Source organism: Crinia signifera, chromosome 5, assembly GCF_055691185.1.
Source record: "Crinia signifera chromosome 5, ASM5569118v1, whole genome shotgun sequence".
NCBI classification, from domain to species: Eukaryota; Metazoa; Chordata; class Amphibia; order Anura; family Myobatrachidae; genus Crinia; species Crinia signifera.
Window position 1 is genome coordinate 36,416,333 of NC_139221.1, and position 14,858 is coordinate 36,431,190.

Here is a 14,858-nt window from a genome sequence, read left to right on the forward strand (position 1 = left end):
GAGTTACAGACGAAACCCTACAGACTGAAATAAATTCTGATTCATGGATTGTGGTTCCGTCAGTCTTGTAGTCTGGCACTTAGAATCCCAAGGCTATCTGGGCTGTGGTGTTTTCCCAACGTCAGCTGCGGATTTCCTGCTGACTGTACATCGCATATATGAGGTGATTGCTATAATGAAAGGGCATTTTGCATTTGCTGATTATTGTGTATTTCATTGTGGTACTCAGGGGCCCGGACACACAAGGAGACTTTTTGATCCATCGGTTCTTGTGATGTTATAAATTATTTGTATATTCCTCAGACAGAAATTCCAGTGTTATATTACCAACAGAGGCAGGGATTACAGCGTCCCAATGTAATAGGGTGCAGGGACTATGGTGACAGGCCTTGATTAATTCATTTGTGAATATTTCCATCTCGGCTCTGGGTACAGGTGATGGCTACTGTCATGTTAATCCCCAGCAACTGGACATACACTGGCAAAATCACTGGGATAGATGTTCCCACCTATCAGCACCTGTATAATAATTTGACTAAGAGTATAACATCGTGGAAGGGGCATGCGGTCAATATGCCGGCGGTCGGAATCCCGACGGACGAAATACAGACGCCGGAATCCGTGCAATGCCAGCACTTTGTCCCTCTGGCGAGCACAGCGAGCCCGCAAGGGGGGGGGGGGGGACATTTAGGCGGTTGGTATTCTGGTGTCTGTATTTCGACCGTAGGGATTCCGACCGCCGGCATTTCATACCAAATCCGTGGAAGGTGGAGTTATGTATAAAACCACTAGCCAGTCCTGGAAAACACAAGCCAATAGTGGAAAAGAAGCCTATTTTGTCAGTCCGGGGATCCACAATTAATGATGGCAGTCCTGATTCTGGTAATAAGCACAAGGAAAGTTTGCTAACATTTGTTTTGAGAATAAATAAAATATCCTCTTTAATAACGCAGGTATAATATAGTCGCAGTAATTTGTCACAGCTAATAGGAAACTGCCCTGAGGAGCCCATTTATAATTTAATATTTGGGGCGTATTCCCCAAAAAACACCAGTTTCGGGAGTCAGCTGCAAATATTAAGTATCACCTGAATGTATCAGGAGGACTGCAGCAGAAATCTCCAATCCCTGCTGCGGTCTCTCCTGCACCGCTCGTGGCCGCATCCCCCATAGGGGAGCATCTCAATGGGTCCCAGGGCTACCGCCATTCTGAGATGGCGGTAGCCTGTGGGCTACAGACTGTTTTGCTGGCCGGGGATCAGCGCTAACCACACCTGCGCAGACCCCCGGCACCAGCGAAGCAGAGTGAAGGAATCGCATATTGCAATGCAATCCTGGGCGGCAAATGCCACCAAGATCGCATTGTATATGCGGTCCAAAAATACGTCACCGGCTCGCCCGCACATTCGCGCGATACACCCCTGGGACCAGAGATGCCACTGAAGAGAATCCCAAAGGCCATGGACATCGGGAGATGATATAAGTATGAAAAAAAAACCTAAATATTCTGAAAAAAACACGGTTTTTGGAATATTTCAGTTTTTGGAATACACGGACAAGGGAGACCCGACCTGTATATACTTTGCATCAGGAGTCAGACTGGCTTTATACAAAATGTTCTACAATAACTGGACTGGAGAAAAGGGAGTGTTGCCCCCCAAAAATACTTTTGAAGTTTATTTAATAAGCGCCACAGCTTGCCATAGTCTTTAACCCCAAAATGTATACTTTTAATAGCAAAAGACCCGATGTAATTCATCCCTATTGTTTCTAATCTGAGTAATTTGTTTGTTGCCTGTTAAATAAAGAAGGGGATAGTATGTAGAATAATAACAGAAGTAATAGATTTGTTGTGTTTCTCATTATTCTGTATGCTATTTAATTGACGAGCTAAATGCCAGATGATATCATACCACAAGTCGGCATGTTCTAGTGCTAAACCAGTACGGAACTGTGCTTTCTAAGACTTAGCATTTATATTGTTTGCTTGGCTCAGTCTCTGAGAAGAAGCCAAAAAAACATGACATCATTTCTTGTGGGCGCCTGGAACAAAAAGTAGAAAAAAAAACAGTATGTTCTACACTAAAATGACCAAGTCTATTCCCGAAGTAGGTGTTAGGCATCCTAAGGGCTGCATCTATCACTGCTGATGAGGTACATGTTGACTATCGCTTATCCGAAATGCTCGGGACCATGAGCATTTTGGATAAGAGATTTTTTCGGATTTTGGAATATTGTTTTTCATACTTATCTGGTCCACTGGTGGTGCCGCGATGGTCCACCAACGTCCACGGCGGCCTTCAGGATCCTCTTCAGCGGCATCTCTGGTCACAGGTGTGCATTGAGTGAGTGCGCGGGTGCGGTCACCGGTGCGCCTACGCATTTGCGCAATGCTCTCCTGGGACCGGAGATGCCGCTGAAGAGGATCCCGGACGCCACCATGGACATCGGGGGATGAGGTAAGTATGAAAATAAAGGATCTGTGGGTAAAACAAACAGTCCCAATCTGATTATAGGCAACATCTCTCACTTAATGAACCCCATGATGTCATACTCTACAACATGACCCAATCCACCAGGTCGCCTGGTCACGGTGCCTGGTAAAATTGGTCTTGTAGGTTGGTATGTAACATGGTTTAGACAGCCATTTTGTGGGCTTGAACAACAATCATTACATTGCATCATTTCAAAGCACAAGGGGGTTATTCTGGTTCACTCCTTCTGGCAAATTGCTTCTTAAATGGACAAAACCATGTGCACTGCAGGGATGCAGATGTAAAATGTGCAGAGAGAATTAGATTTGGTTGGGTTATTTTGTTTCTGTGCAGGGAAAATACTGACTGCTTTATTTTTACACTGAATATAGATCTCACTTTGAAGTAAAACCCACCCAAATCTAATTCTCTCCGCACAATTAACATCTACCCCGCCTGCAGTGCATATGGTCTTGTCCATTTGAGAAGGAATTTGCCAGAAGGAGTGAACCAGAATAATTATTAGTGACTTTGGTAAGGGATAATACACTTTGGTGCTGATATATCAAGCAATGAAATGCATGTAACATAGTAAAATAGTAAATAAGGTTAAAAAAAGAGGTTAGTCCATCAAGCTCAACCTATCTGACTTGTAACTACTGACTTGAGTAAGTCATATCTATAGGATTCCTTTAGTGGCCAAGAATGTATCCAAATTTGATTTAAATTCATTAACAGTAGTTGCTGTAACCACCCCCACGGCAATGTGTTCCAGAATTTCACTGCTCTAAAGGTGAAGAATCCTCTTCTTAACTCATTATGGAACTTCTTTTCCTCGAGCCTCAGTACATGCCCGCGTAAGTATAGGCCTGTTAGTGAACAAATCACTACCCAATGTCATATGATTCCCAATCCTGTATTTGAACATACAAATCATCAGTGGCATAAGTTCGTCCTAGTTGCCTGGAGGCAAGATACAGTAAATATTGGTGCCACCCCCCCCCCCCCCCACACACACACACACACCACCTTTTACAATATATCTATTCATGTGTGTAATGTACATGTTCCTGGTAGAAGGGGGAGTCAGACACAGAAGCGATGTCCACGGCTTTCAATTAACTCACTCAAACTTGCAGGTGAGGAGAGGTGCCCCCTTGGCAGCAGGAGCCCGGCGGCAAATGACTCCGTTGTCTCCCGGAGTTCTGCCTCTGCGAATCATATCACCTCTCAAGCTCCATTTCTCCAGTGAAAACATATTCAGCCTGGTTACCATATCTTTGTATTCTAGTGATTCAAGACCTTTTACTAGCTTAGTCGCCCTTCTCTGTACCTGTTCCAATTCATTTATGTCCCTTTTAAGGTGCGGTGACCAGAACTGAACACAATATTCCATTTTTTTTACGTTAAACCACATTTTTCACCCACCTTTCCAGTGTAATTACTGGAAGTCACATCCTCTCCTGAGTTAATTTCCTTACTTTTGTGTCGTCCGCAAATATTGCAATCTTACTCTCTATGTCACTACCTATATGTACAAGTGGACCAGTATTAGAGTTTCCCAACCAGTCAGTATCCAGGTAACACGTGTCAAGTACAGTAAAATGAGAGAAAGAATGTGATTGGCTGCATTGGGGCAACTTATCCGCTGGTCCACTTCTCCACTTTTTTTCTGCTTGATACATCATCATGTTTATACCTCATGATGAATGAGTGAAATTATAGGTTCCTCGTGAATTAATAGCGTTGTTAAGGTGTCAGTCCACAAAACTAATGCCCCTGCTCCACCCGTGCCCTTGTCTTTATTTCCCAGAGCCCGCTGAGGCCTCCCAGCTTTTACTTCAGATAAGTGTAATAGAACGTGTCCCATTATGTTGTTATTCCTAATGTAACTCTGCCCACTGATAGGCCTTTACAGCGTTCTGTGTCATGTTGTGTGATATCACAGCTGGAAACACTCTTCTGCCCGAGCACGGCTGACACGTGCAATTTATTACAGTGTATTTTCTGACAGAACCTATTTTAACATCAGTGTGTTTATCTTGCAGCCATCCAATTTCCCATACAAGGAAGAGATCCTGTCAGTGAATCCCACTTGTCTTGTTGTAATCATTCTTTTCTTCATCAGTGTCATCCTGGCTTTTAAGGTAAGTGTTTTGATAGCGTTATTGTGTCTGTGAGATTTGGAAAATGTGCCGTCATTTCACTGCTTCTATTTATTTGTATTCTGTTGAGCCAAATTTGTGTATCGCTTTAATTGTGCACATTGAATACCAACTACAGATGGACCCGCTCTCGTTTAGCGGGGGTCTGGCGGTCAGGGTGCCAACCACCAGCCCCCAACAGCGGCCAGAAGGGGACATGCGCGCACGAGACGCTCACGTGTCCCCTTCTGACGGAGCTCCCCGTCGGTCCCCTCGTTGCTGTCCACCGGTCCCCGCCACCTCCCCGCATCCCCCCTTACCCTGCCGTGTCCCCCGCTGCCTGAAAACTGGGATGTGCATGGGTTTGAGATGCTCATGCATCCCAGTCAGATTGCCAGCGGAGGAATTCTGCCGAGCCCTGGCGCTGGCTGAGAGGCGCTCCATCTGTAGTGCGCTTTTAGTGCGCTTTTATTTTAGTTAAACTTAACGGTCTATGGGCGGGATGCACTAAAGTAAAAATGCAGTAAAAACCCTGGTATTGTGGTTTTCACTGTATTTTCATATGCACTAAAGCCACACCGCCGGGTTACCGCTGAGGATACCAGTATGATGAGGGGTACCAGTATAGAAGCCCATTGGCTTCTATCGCTGCCCGCCGTCCGCACCCCCCTCCCCTGTCCTCCGTGCTGCTCCTCCTCCCCCAGCAGCATGTCACAGATGGGGATGTCCTTCCGGCTGCATTGGGGGAGAAGGAGATGCCGGGGACGCCGCAGAGCCCAGGAGGTGGCGGAGACCCCCTGCAAACCACATTACAGGTATCGCGGGACTTCCGCCACCACACTGCGATGCCAGCCGTATATGTTAGTACAGTAGGAGCAAGTTTCATCTTTGCTCCTTTGACCATGGCTAGCCATGGCTAGCAATGGCTATTCTATTGTTCTCAGCTGCAATACAATACGTATTGCAGCTGAGAACAATAGAATAGCCATGGCTAGCCATGGCTAGCCATGGCCAAAGGAGCAAAGATGAAACTTGCTCCTACTGTACATATGCACTGGCATTGCGGCGGAGTCGTGGCAAGGGGTGGCGATGTATGTTAATACATCCCGCCCAATGTATCACTTTCCACATCTTAGGACTGATAGATTCCAAAAACCCTTAATGACAATATTTAGGGCCAGATGTACTAAGCTTGAAAAGTGATCAAGTGGAGACCATGTCATAGGCTGTGTTTTAAAAATGACAGGTGCAGTAGGAGCTGATTGGTTGGTGGGTTATCACTCTCCATTTTATCACTTTTCAAGGCTTAGTACATCTCGCCATTAATATTATGGGTGGGATGTATTTAAAAAAAAAAAAAGCATTAAAACCCCCCTTTTCTGTGTTTTTTACCGCATTTTTAAATACACTAAAGCCCCTCCCGGCATTTCTCCACTGGGGGGGCTATGCCTATGGGCTTCTTTTCGCTGCCCGCCGACGCAAACCCACCACCTCGCCGAACCCCCTCTGCCTTACCTTCCTGAAGGGTCCTCCTGGACCCTGGAAGGTAAACCCCTCCTCCCCCTAGTGAAGCAGCTGGACATCCTTCCGGCTGCAGGGGGGGGGGGAGGCGCCGGGGACAGCCTGCTTAGCTGTCACCGGCGTTAGGGGAGAGTGTGGCGGCAGGGAGATGACGGAGACCCCCCGCACACCAGAGTACAGGTATCGCGGGGGGCCTCCGTCACCGCACTGCGATGCCAGCCGCATATGTTAGTACATATGCGGCAGCATCGCGGCGGGGGGGGGGGGGGGCGGCGAAGGGCGGCGATGTATTTTAATATATCCCGCCCTATGTATCTGTCTGCAAAATGATAGAACATATATTGGCATCTTACACTGAGGCAACTAGAGAATAATCCATAGGAAATTATGAAACGTATGACGATCGTTCTGTGTGATTTTCTACCCTCACAATCCCTTACATACAGTACAGTGTCTCAGGGTTTCCAGAGAGGCTCATTGTGGGAATTGCACTGTGGATGTACATGATATAATCGCTATTACAGTGAGATCAGCGCTGGAGCCTCACAGAGAAAGGGCCAAGTAACAATGTTTGTACAAGTGTGTAAGTGGCCTGAACAGATGTATAACTTCAGGGCTGCATCCAAACGTCCACAGAAAATACTGGAATAACAGCTTAAATGCTCCAAGTCAGACCAAAAGCATTACAAATAGGGAAATAAATGTGTTTCTCACTGTATTATATAACAGAGAAAGAATGGTGATAGCTGCTATGCGTAAAACATTTCCTCTTCATGTGATGCTGAAGAGTTTTTTGTTGAGACATTTTTTGTTGTTGCATTTTCTTCCTGATATAATGTTTTATTTAACATGGGATGTTTCTATGGGCAACCAATCAGAATCTACGTCTTATTTATTTTGCACCTTCTGGAAGATAATAGGTAGCATCTGATTGGTTGCCCCAACACCCCATGTGAAATAGAACTCCCATTTTAGTACATTTGCCCCTTAGTACATACATTTTATGATTGGCAGCCACCAGCACAGGTTTTGCCTATCACTTTGGGCATAAATAATTAGTTTTGGTCGTGGACCCCCAACCCGAGGCACCCTTGCGAACATTTTGAGGCACCCCAGGGAACCACTGCCCTACACATCTACTATAAGATAGACTGTGGATTCCCAGTATGAGCAGGAATGCAATCAGTGTACGAGAACTTTCACCGTCTGTACGTCAGCCAAACAAGGCATGGGTTTTTTTTCTGTCAACATTCATAATGTCAACATAGTTGTAATGCTGACGTGCCAAAACAGACCATGTCAACATTCATCAAGTCGATACTGATAAGCTGTTGACATGATTAGAGTGTCCACAAAATTGGCCTTTTGGTCTAGTGGTGACTTACTTAGTTCCCCAAAGTTTGTCACCCCTAGGCCACCAGGTCACTTGATGAGGACTTCGAGCAGAGCCAGTCAGACTGCTGTTCCCCCAAGTAGTGGTTTGATCCTGGCTGTATCAAGGGCTGGCAGCAAATAAAGCAGTGGTGGGAGACAGCAGGAGGTGACCGAGATGGCCCTGGGCACAGGAAGTGCTGTTGTACTGAGAGTGCTCAGCAGCGATCGGTGGCTTTTTGGTTGATGGATCCCTCTGGTGGCACTGCGGAGAGAAGCCCATAGGCTTCTATAGGGTATCGCCACCCAAAGGTGGCGATACCCTGCCCGTGCGGCCGGGTTTTAGTAACTTTGAAAATGCGGTAAAAAGTACATCCCGCCCATTGGATAGGGATAAATTACCAACCAACCAGTTCCTAATCATCAGTTTTAAAACACAGGGGGTAGATGTATGAAGCAGTGATAAGGTAAGGAGAAGTGGCCCATGGCAACCAATCATCTGCTCTGTATAATTTTACATTATTCAAATTATAGATGTAACTTCAGTGCTGATTGGTTGCCATGGATCACTTCTCCCTTATCACTGCTTCATCTAGCTAAATGCCTGTAAAATGTCTTGGTTCTGTCAGCGGAAAGGATTGAACATCAGAGGAACATACTGTTTACAGTAAATGTTACTATCCAACAGTAAACTGAGTGCCAAATATATAATATATACTGCACCTGAGGTAACATCTGCAGCTGTAATAGAAGTGAGATCATTCATATAATGCAGAGGTTCCCAAACGCGGTCCTCAAGGCACAGTCAAGGATGTAAGGATATCCAAGACTGAGCACAGATGGTAATGAGGTACTAATTAAGGGCCTGATTCAGAACTGTTCATTAGGCAGCGTATACTCCCCTGTTGCCTGTCCGTGCCTGGAGCGAACGGCTCAGCGAGTTTCACACTCGCTCCCAGGATAATAATAAAATTTGGATACTATATGGTGCCGTGATTCTAAAAAGTTTGGGAACCACTGCACTAGAGTATAACTGAAGTGAAACCATCCAGGGATTTTTTTTTTACTGATAAGAGGGCTTCTGGGACAATGGCTGGAGGGTAGTATGACTGGGGCAGTACACCTGTGAAACAGTAAGACAGGTGTCCTAAGGTGAGCTCAGGGAGGACTGGGCAAAGAGTTCCCTCCCCCTAATTATGCATCGCTCACTCCTCCATATATGGGCCTGTAGTTAGTGTCAGTGTTCGTGCCACTTCCCCCCTTTACATGCTACCAGCTGCACCGCTCTATGTATTCAGAAACATGGTGGAACAGAGAACTAAGACTTTGGCCCGGTAGCTGTTCTGGGTCCCGGCCAGTGGAGGCTTTCCCTGTGACTGTGGGGGAACCTCCCAACTTCTATTAATTTTGAAGAGAAGAGCCTGGGGCACCCTGCCAGTAGCTGGTTTCCAGCGGGCACACTGCTCCTCACCATTGAACTCTGAGCCATATGATCCCTAACTACCTACCGGTGGACTTTGCCCACACCAGACTACACAGTCCTTGGCCATTCAGTGGTACATATTGCTTTAGAGTTGTTGCCTAAGTGTAGCAGCACTCAGAGGCATTTTAAGAGAGAAAGGGACCCGAGGGCCCCCTCCTCTCCGGCATAATACCAGAGTCTACTCACCGTCAGAGTCTACTGCGCATGCACAGGTCTTCGGGAACATGGCACCCGCGGCTTGCTCCCGGGGACAAATCCGGTGTGCATGCGCAAATTACATCTAAATGGCCATCGCCACACTAGTTTGGAGTCCACGGGATGAAATCTATAAATTGATATAAAACAGTGTCCTTGTGTTGACCTTTTTCCTACAGATGGAGCGCCTCTAGTGATTGCGCCAGGCCCCGCCATCCGTCGGAAGGGGGCGTGCGTGCACGAGATGCTTGAGCGCTCCGTTCCAAAGGAGCTCCCTGTTGGGCCTCGCTGCCGGTCCCCATCGGTCGCCGCCACCCCCCTAACCATGCCTGTCTCTCTGAAGTGAAGACGGGCAGGGTTCCGCCACCCAGTGACTGGGACACGCGTCCCAGTCTAATGGAGTCCCTCTCAGCCAGCACATGCCAGCGGGGACATTCTGCCGGGGGCGCCGGCATTGAATGAGAGGGGCTCCATATGTATGTCGACCTTGTGCATATCTACCATTTGGTGTCAACCTATTGACTATCGACCTAAACACTGTCAACCTAATAGATGATAACCCACCAGGGAGGTATCCTAGTGATCCCTAGCATAAAGATATCTGCTAGACTGCTAGGTTCGGTATGACTCGCCGACGGTCAGGATCCCAATGGTCAGTATACCGAAATCGGAATTCCAAGATGGGGGGATTGCAACCAAGCCCCTTGCAGGATTGGTGGCTTACTTCGCTCACCACAGGTTCTATTCTCCCTCTATGGTGGCCGTGGCCCCCCCATGAGGGCAAATAGCCCCTGTTAATTCTGCCTGTAGATATATTAAGGGAATATGTACCCTATCCCAAATACAGGTGTTTTTGAAGAACATCCCTCAAAAATGCATTGCTAAATAAGACCCTTTTGAATTGTATTATACGTTTAGGACTTGGAACTGGTCTGAGACACATGTACATCCTTTCTAGATGTTGCCAGTGATAAATTCATGTTACCTGTATGTATTGGTATAATCGGAGATCTGTGCTTGTACCCAGGCTTACCTGATCAGCTGCGTGTGGAACTGCTATCGGTACATCAACAACCGCAATTCATCAGATGTCCTGGTCTATGTAACCACCAATGATACAACGGTGAGTCCATGGTCCGTATATTACTGGTTCTCAGTATATTCTTAGTTGTGTGCAGGAAGTCATGGATGCTATCCTTAGTTCTAAATGAAAACTTCAAACTTTAGCGACTTTTTGTAAATGCTTACAATATAACTGATGTATATGATGTCTCATTGATAGGTTTATTTATCCAGTGCCACTTGGTACTCTGCACTCTTCAAGTTTACTGCATATAGAAGTACACTATAGGAAAGGCTTGGTATTAAGGGCCAGATGCACTAAGCTTCAAAAGTGATAAAATGGAGAGTGATAAATAATAAGTCAATCAGCTCCTACCTGTCATGTTACAGGTTGGGTTTGAAAAATTATAGGAAGGAGCTGATTGGCTCGTTGTTTATCACTCTCCATTTTATCACTTTTGAATCTTGATACATCTGACCCTAAATGTCAGCGCAGAACTTAGATTGGAGCTCTTTTGAAGATCTTATGTTACCCATAGCAACCAATCAGATATTATCTAATTTCTTCTAGAAGGTGCTAAAAAAAGAAGTAGAATCTGATTAGTTGCTACGGGCAACATCCCATCTTAGTAAATTTACCCTTTTGTGTCTGAGCAAATGCGAGTAGGTCTGATGCTGCCACAAACCTGTGACAGATAGGCTACGAGTGGTCAGTGGTGACATCAGAGACCCTACCCAAAAATGCCTGCGTTGTTTTTGACACACCCAGAAATCCCCATGTTTCCACCAAGAAACTCTGGCTTCCTATCAAACTGTATTCATTGCATGTACAATTTATAACCATTGCTATCTCAAAATAATATATTAGTGGAAAATACTAACATAATATTCAACAGTCAACGTTTTGTTCCTGTTGACATTTTTAATGGAGAACGTTTCATTTTCAACATTTAGAGGGGTTTGCAACTGTTATCCTGGCCCATTTGAGGTTTGCCCTACAGCAAGTCGGCAGCGGGATTCAATGTTCCGCCTGCCGACTTACGAAAAGGGGGCTTGTCCGTGTAAACGGATGTGGATTGTCGATCTACGGCAGGGATCGCGACAATTCGCGGCCGTTATCGGCAGAACGGGCCAGACAGCTTTTAAAGTTGGGCTCCTTCTGCCGTGATGCCTCTTCAGTGCTGTCGGTAAAGACAGCATTAAATAGGCACCCGCCGCTATTTCCACCGTCGGAAATAGCGGCGGTGGATTGCATACCCCCCTAATCTTTTCGCAACCAAGCGTATATGTCCAAATCCAATTGTAAGCTGCTCACCATTGAATGATTTCCCCACTTCTCATCACTGATCGCATGTTCTGAGACGCCTGGGACTTACCAACCGGAGCTGATGTCACACTAAAACGCTTGGGAACGCCTTTCTTTTTTTTTTTTGTATGCCCATGAAACAGCTGGTTACCACCCTCAGATGCCGGTTTTCTGTTAATCACTTTGCGAACGGCTTGCAAAAAAAAAAAGGAGCAGGGTTTCTTCGCTAGCCGGCGTCACGCATGCACATTGCGGCCCAAATGCATGCACAGTCGATAATCAGCCGCTGTGCAAATTCGAAAGCAGCAATCCGGTCTGAATTGGGCCCATAGAGAAGCGAGGGTACTTGTTTCCTAGCATGGCCACACCGATTTACATCGGGTGGTCGTGTCGGAAAAATCGCGTCGATCGCATCGCATGCGATTTAGTCGCATGCGATGCGATCGTCGCGATCGACCCGATTTTTTGCTTGAATCAAATGTGAATCGGGTCCCTGGGACCCTATTTTACATTGGATTCAATGTAAAATATTCCCTAGACCCCCAAATTTAACTACGTAAACCCCACCCCACGATAGACGCCAACCCGAAGCGTGGTGAGCGCAGCGAGCCCGCGAGGGGCAGCGGTGCGCGTCCTCCGACCTTTTCATTCCCCTACTATCCACGTCGGTGTGGAGTTGAGAATATATAGTGTGGCGAGCGCAGTGAGCCACCGAGCCCGAAGCGTGGGAGCGCAGCGAGCCCCGTGAGGGGACACGTATAACTTCACAGGTATACGCATCCGCTCGCCACGCTTCGGGGTCGCTGCGCTCGCCACACTATATATTCTCAACTCCACGCCGACGTGGATAGTAGGGGAATGAAAAGGTCGGAGGACGCACATTTCAAAAGAAATCGGGTCCATAGTTGGGATCGTGTACCTTAACTTAAAGGTACACGATCCCAACGATTGTGGCCGTGCTAGGAAACAAGTACCGAAGCTAGAGCTGCCCAAGAAGCTTACAGTTTATTTAGCTTCATGGAAAACAAGCATTGGATACAAATGTATTGCATTCCGAAATGTGGCATTCGAAGCGACGGTCACATGTGTATGCAATTCTCAGCAAGTGCTGAATGAGGAGGATGTTGAGGAGTGGAGGAGAGGATGTTATACGTTATAGGAAAGCTTCTGTGTTATGGATTAGCAAAGGCTTGGGTGGCCCTTGAAACAGAGAAAGACTTTCCCCTGAAATAGGCTTTTTTCTCATTTATTAAAGATACTATAGTCTTGGATTACTACAGGACAGTGGCGTAACTATAAATTTTGCTCCCCACTGCCAAAAATATGTAGCCAATAGCCGGCTCTGTGTACAGTCAATTAAATCAGTGGAGGGATTTGTCATCTCTGCCATGGCCGCACCCGCGCTGCGGCTGACTCGCCTCCGGTGCTCAGCCAGTCGGTAGTGGCAGGCAGCAGCATATCAGTGCGTTGAGCGGGTGCCGGCGCCCACACAGATCCCACTGTGGCTTGCTCCCCCAAGCGGCAGCTGGGGCTGCCTTACAGTAGCTACACCACTGCTACAGGAGTATTCCAAATGGCAGCCATCACATGGTGTCTCTGGCGAGATCTTCTACTTGCAAAACATGGTGAAAACAAGGAAAGTGATTGATGGAACATAGAATTTGACAACAGATAAGAACCATTTGACACATTTAGGGGGGTCTTCTGTCTTCACTCGATGGGTAGTGGCCTTTAAACTGTTTTGCATAACTCCCCCCCCCCCATCCAGGGCTTCACTCCTCCACCAACACACTGCCTCTCTAGCCTTGCCCTGGCTAATATTAGCCAATACAAGGGGGTGGGATGGTGACTTGTTCACGACCGCATCATTTTATGCAATCCAAGATGACCATGGCGAGCCAATCACAGCTCACCACGTCATCCACCAACCCCATTGCATCATCTAATTTTAGCCAGCGGAAGACTGTCAGTCGGCGGAAAAGCAGCGATGAAGACCTCCTGAAGATAGAAGATGTCTGGAAGTCCCGAATCATGGGTGGCGGCAAGGCAAATGAGCTCAAAGGCTGCCACCCACCGGGTGGAGAATGAAGATGCCATGGAAGCCCTGTATCATGGGCAGCGGCCATGCAAAAGAGCTCAAAGGCCACCACCCAAGGAGTGAAGAAGATGCAGTTGGGGTGGCGGCCATACAGTGGCTGTGCTGCCCCCAGTAGGCGCGATTTATAGGCCCATGCCTCATTGTGGGTATCCAATGTAATTTATGGCAGATAATGGACTCACTGGAGGCTATCCGATTGTCCCTCATGCTGACACGTTTGGGTATTATGCTTCGGCTGATTACAAGCCTTCAAGGTGATTTGGGCAAGTTTCCAGGATGTGTTTGGTGCCTCACTTTGCATCTCCCTTTAGAGGCCAGCCTGCCAACGGGACAGATAAGGAGAATACAATACATCTGGGTATGCTGGCATCTTCCCCTTCTTCTGCCTTGCTGATACACTGCCTTACTGCCCAGCTGTGGCTCCATGTCCCCCTGGCCCTCAACGTTATACCCATAGCAAGCACTTATTGGGGATTACAGTATGCTTCATAATTTGCGATAAATTCCCCCTCTGAGCCGTGAGATAACACATGCGATCGGGTACTTATCCCAGATCCCATGGGTTAATACCCTGAATACAGGACAGTTCTTTGTGCTGCTGAAGTGTCACCTAAGTGGTAAATACCACTGGAAGATGAGGAACTCTGCGTCCGAGGATTATATCTGACTAGATGCCAACACTTAAAGGATTAGTTTCCTGGCTCTCTATAAATTACCTTATCATTATGTGTTGGGCACAAGGACATGTTATGGAGCTACAGATGTGAAACGTACCTACTGTATAAAGCTATATAGACTGATAAAGCCTAAGGTAGGTAGGTGTACGTGTACAGTATCATACAGTTCACCCAGAATGACCAGCAATAAGGAAAAGATATCTACACTCAGAGACATTCACACTGAGGAGGTAATAAACCTTGGAGAGTGACACAGTAGAGAAAGATAAATTACCAGCCAGTCAGCTCCTAATGGCTATGTTACAGGCTGTGCTTGAAAAATGACAGTTAGAAGCAGATTGGTTAGTAGTTTATCGCTCACCATTTTATCACTCCCCAAACCTTAGCACATCTGCCCCTGAGAGGTGAATATTATTGCTCAGTAGGTCTATCTGCCATTGCTCCCATCCAAATGGTTATCCGATTGAAGCTGTCAGCCTGAGATGTACTATAACTGCAATACAGCACTAAGCATGTTCCAGCGACGTC

The 14,858-nt window shown here is 46.7% G+C and overlaps 1 protein-coding gene across 1 annotated transcript in view; it reads left to right on the forward strand.

Moving 5' to 3' along the window:
- The window catches only part of LAPTM4B (lysosomal protein transmembrane 4 beta), an 80,403-nt gene that overhangs the window by 54,642 nt on the left and 10,903 nt on the right, over positions 1 to 14,858 (forward strand). The window contains exons 5-6 of the mRNA XM_083187012.1: positions 4,522 to 4,620; positions 10,215 to 10,310. Coding sequence (XP_083043138.1) covers positions 4,522 to 4,620; positions 10,215 to 10,310 — 195 coding nt within the window. The remainder of the gene's footprint in view (positions 1 to 4,521; positions 4,621 to 10,214; positions 10,311 to 14,858) is intronic.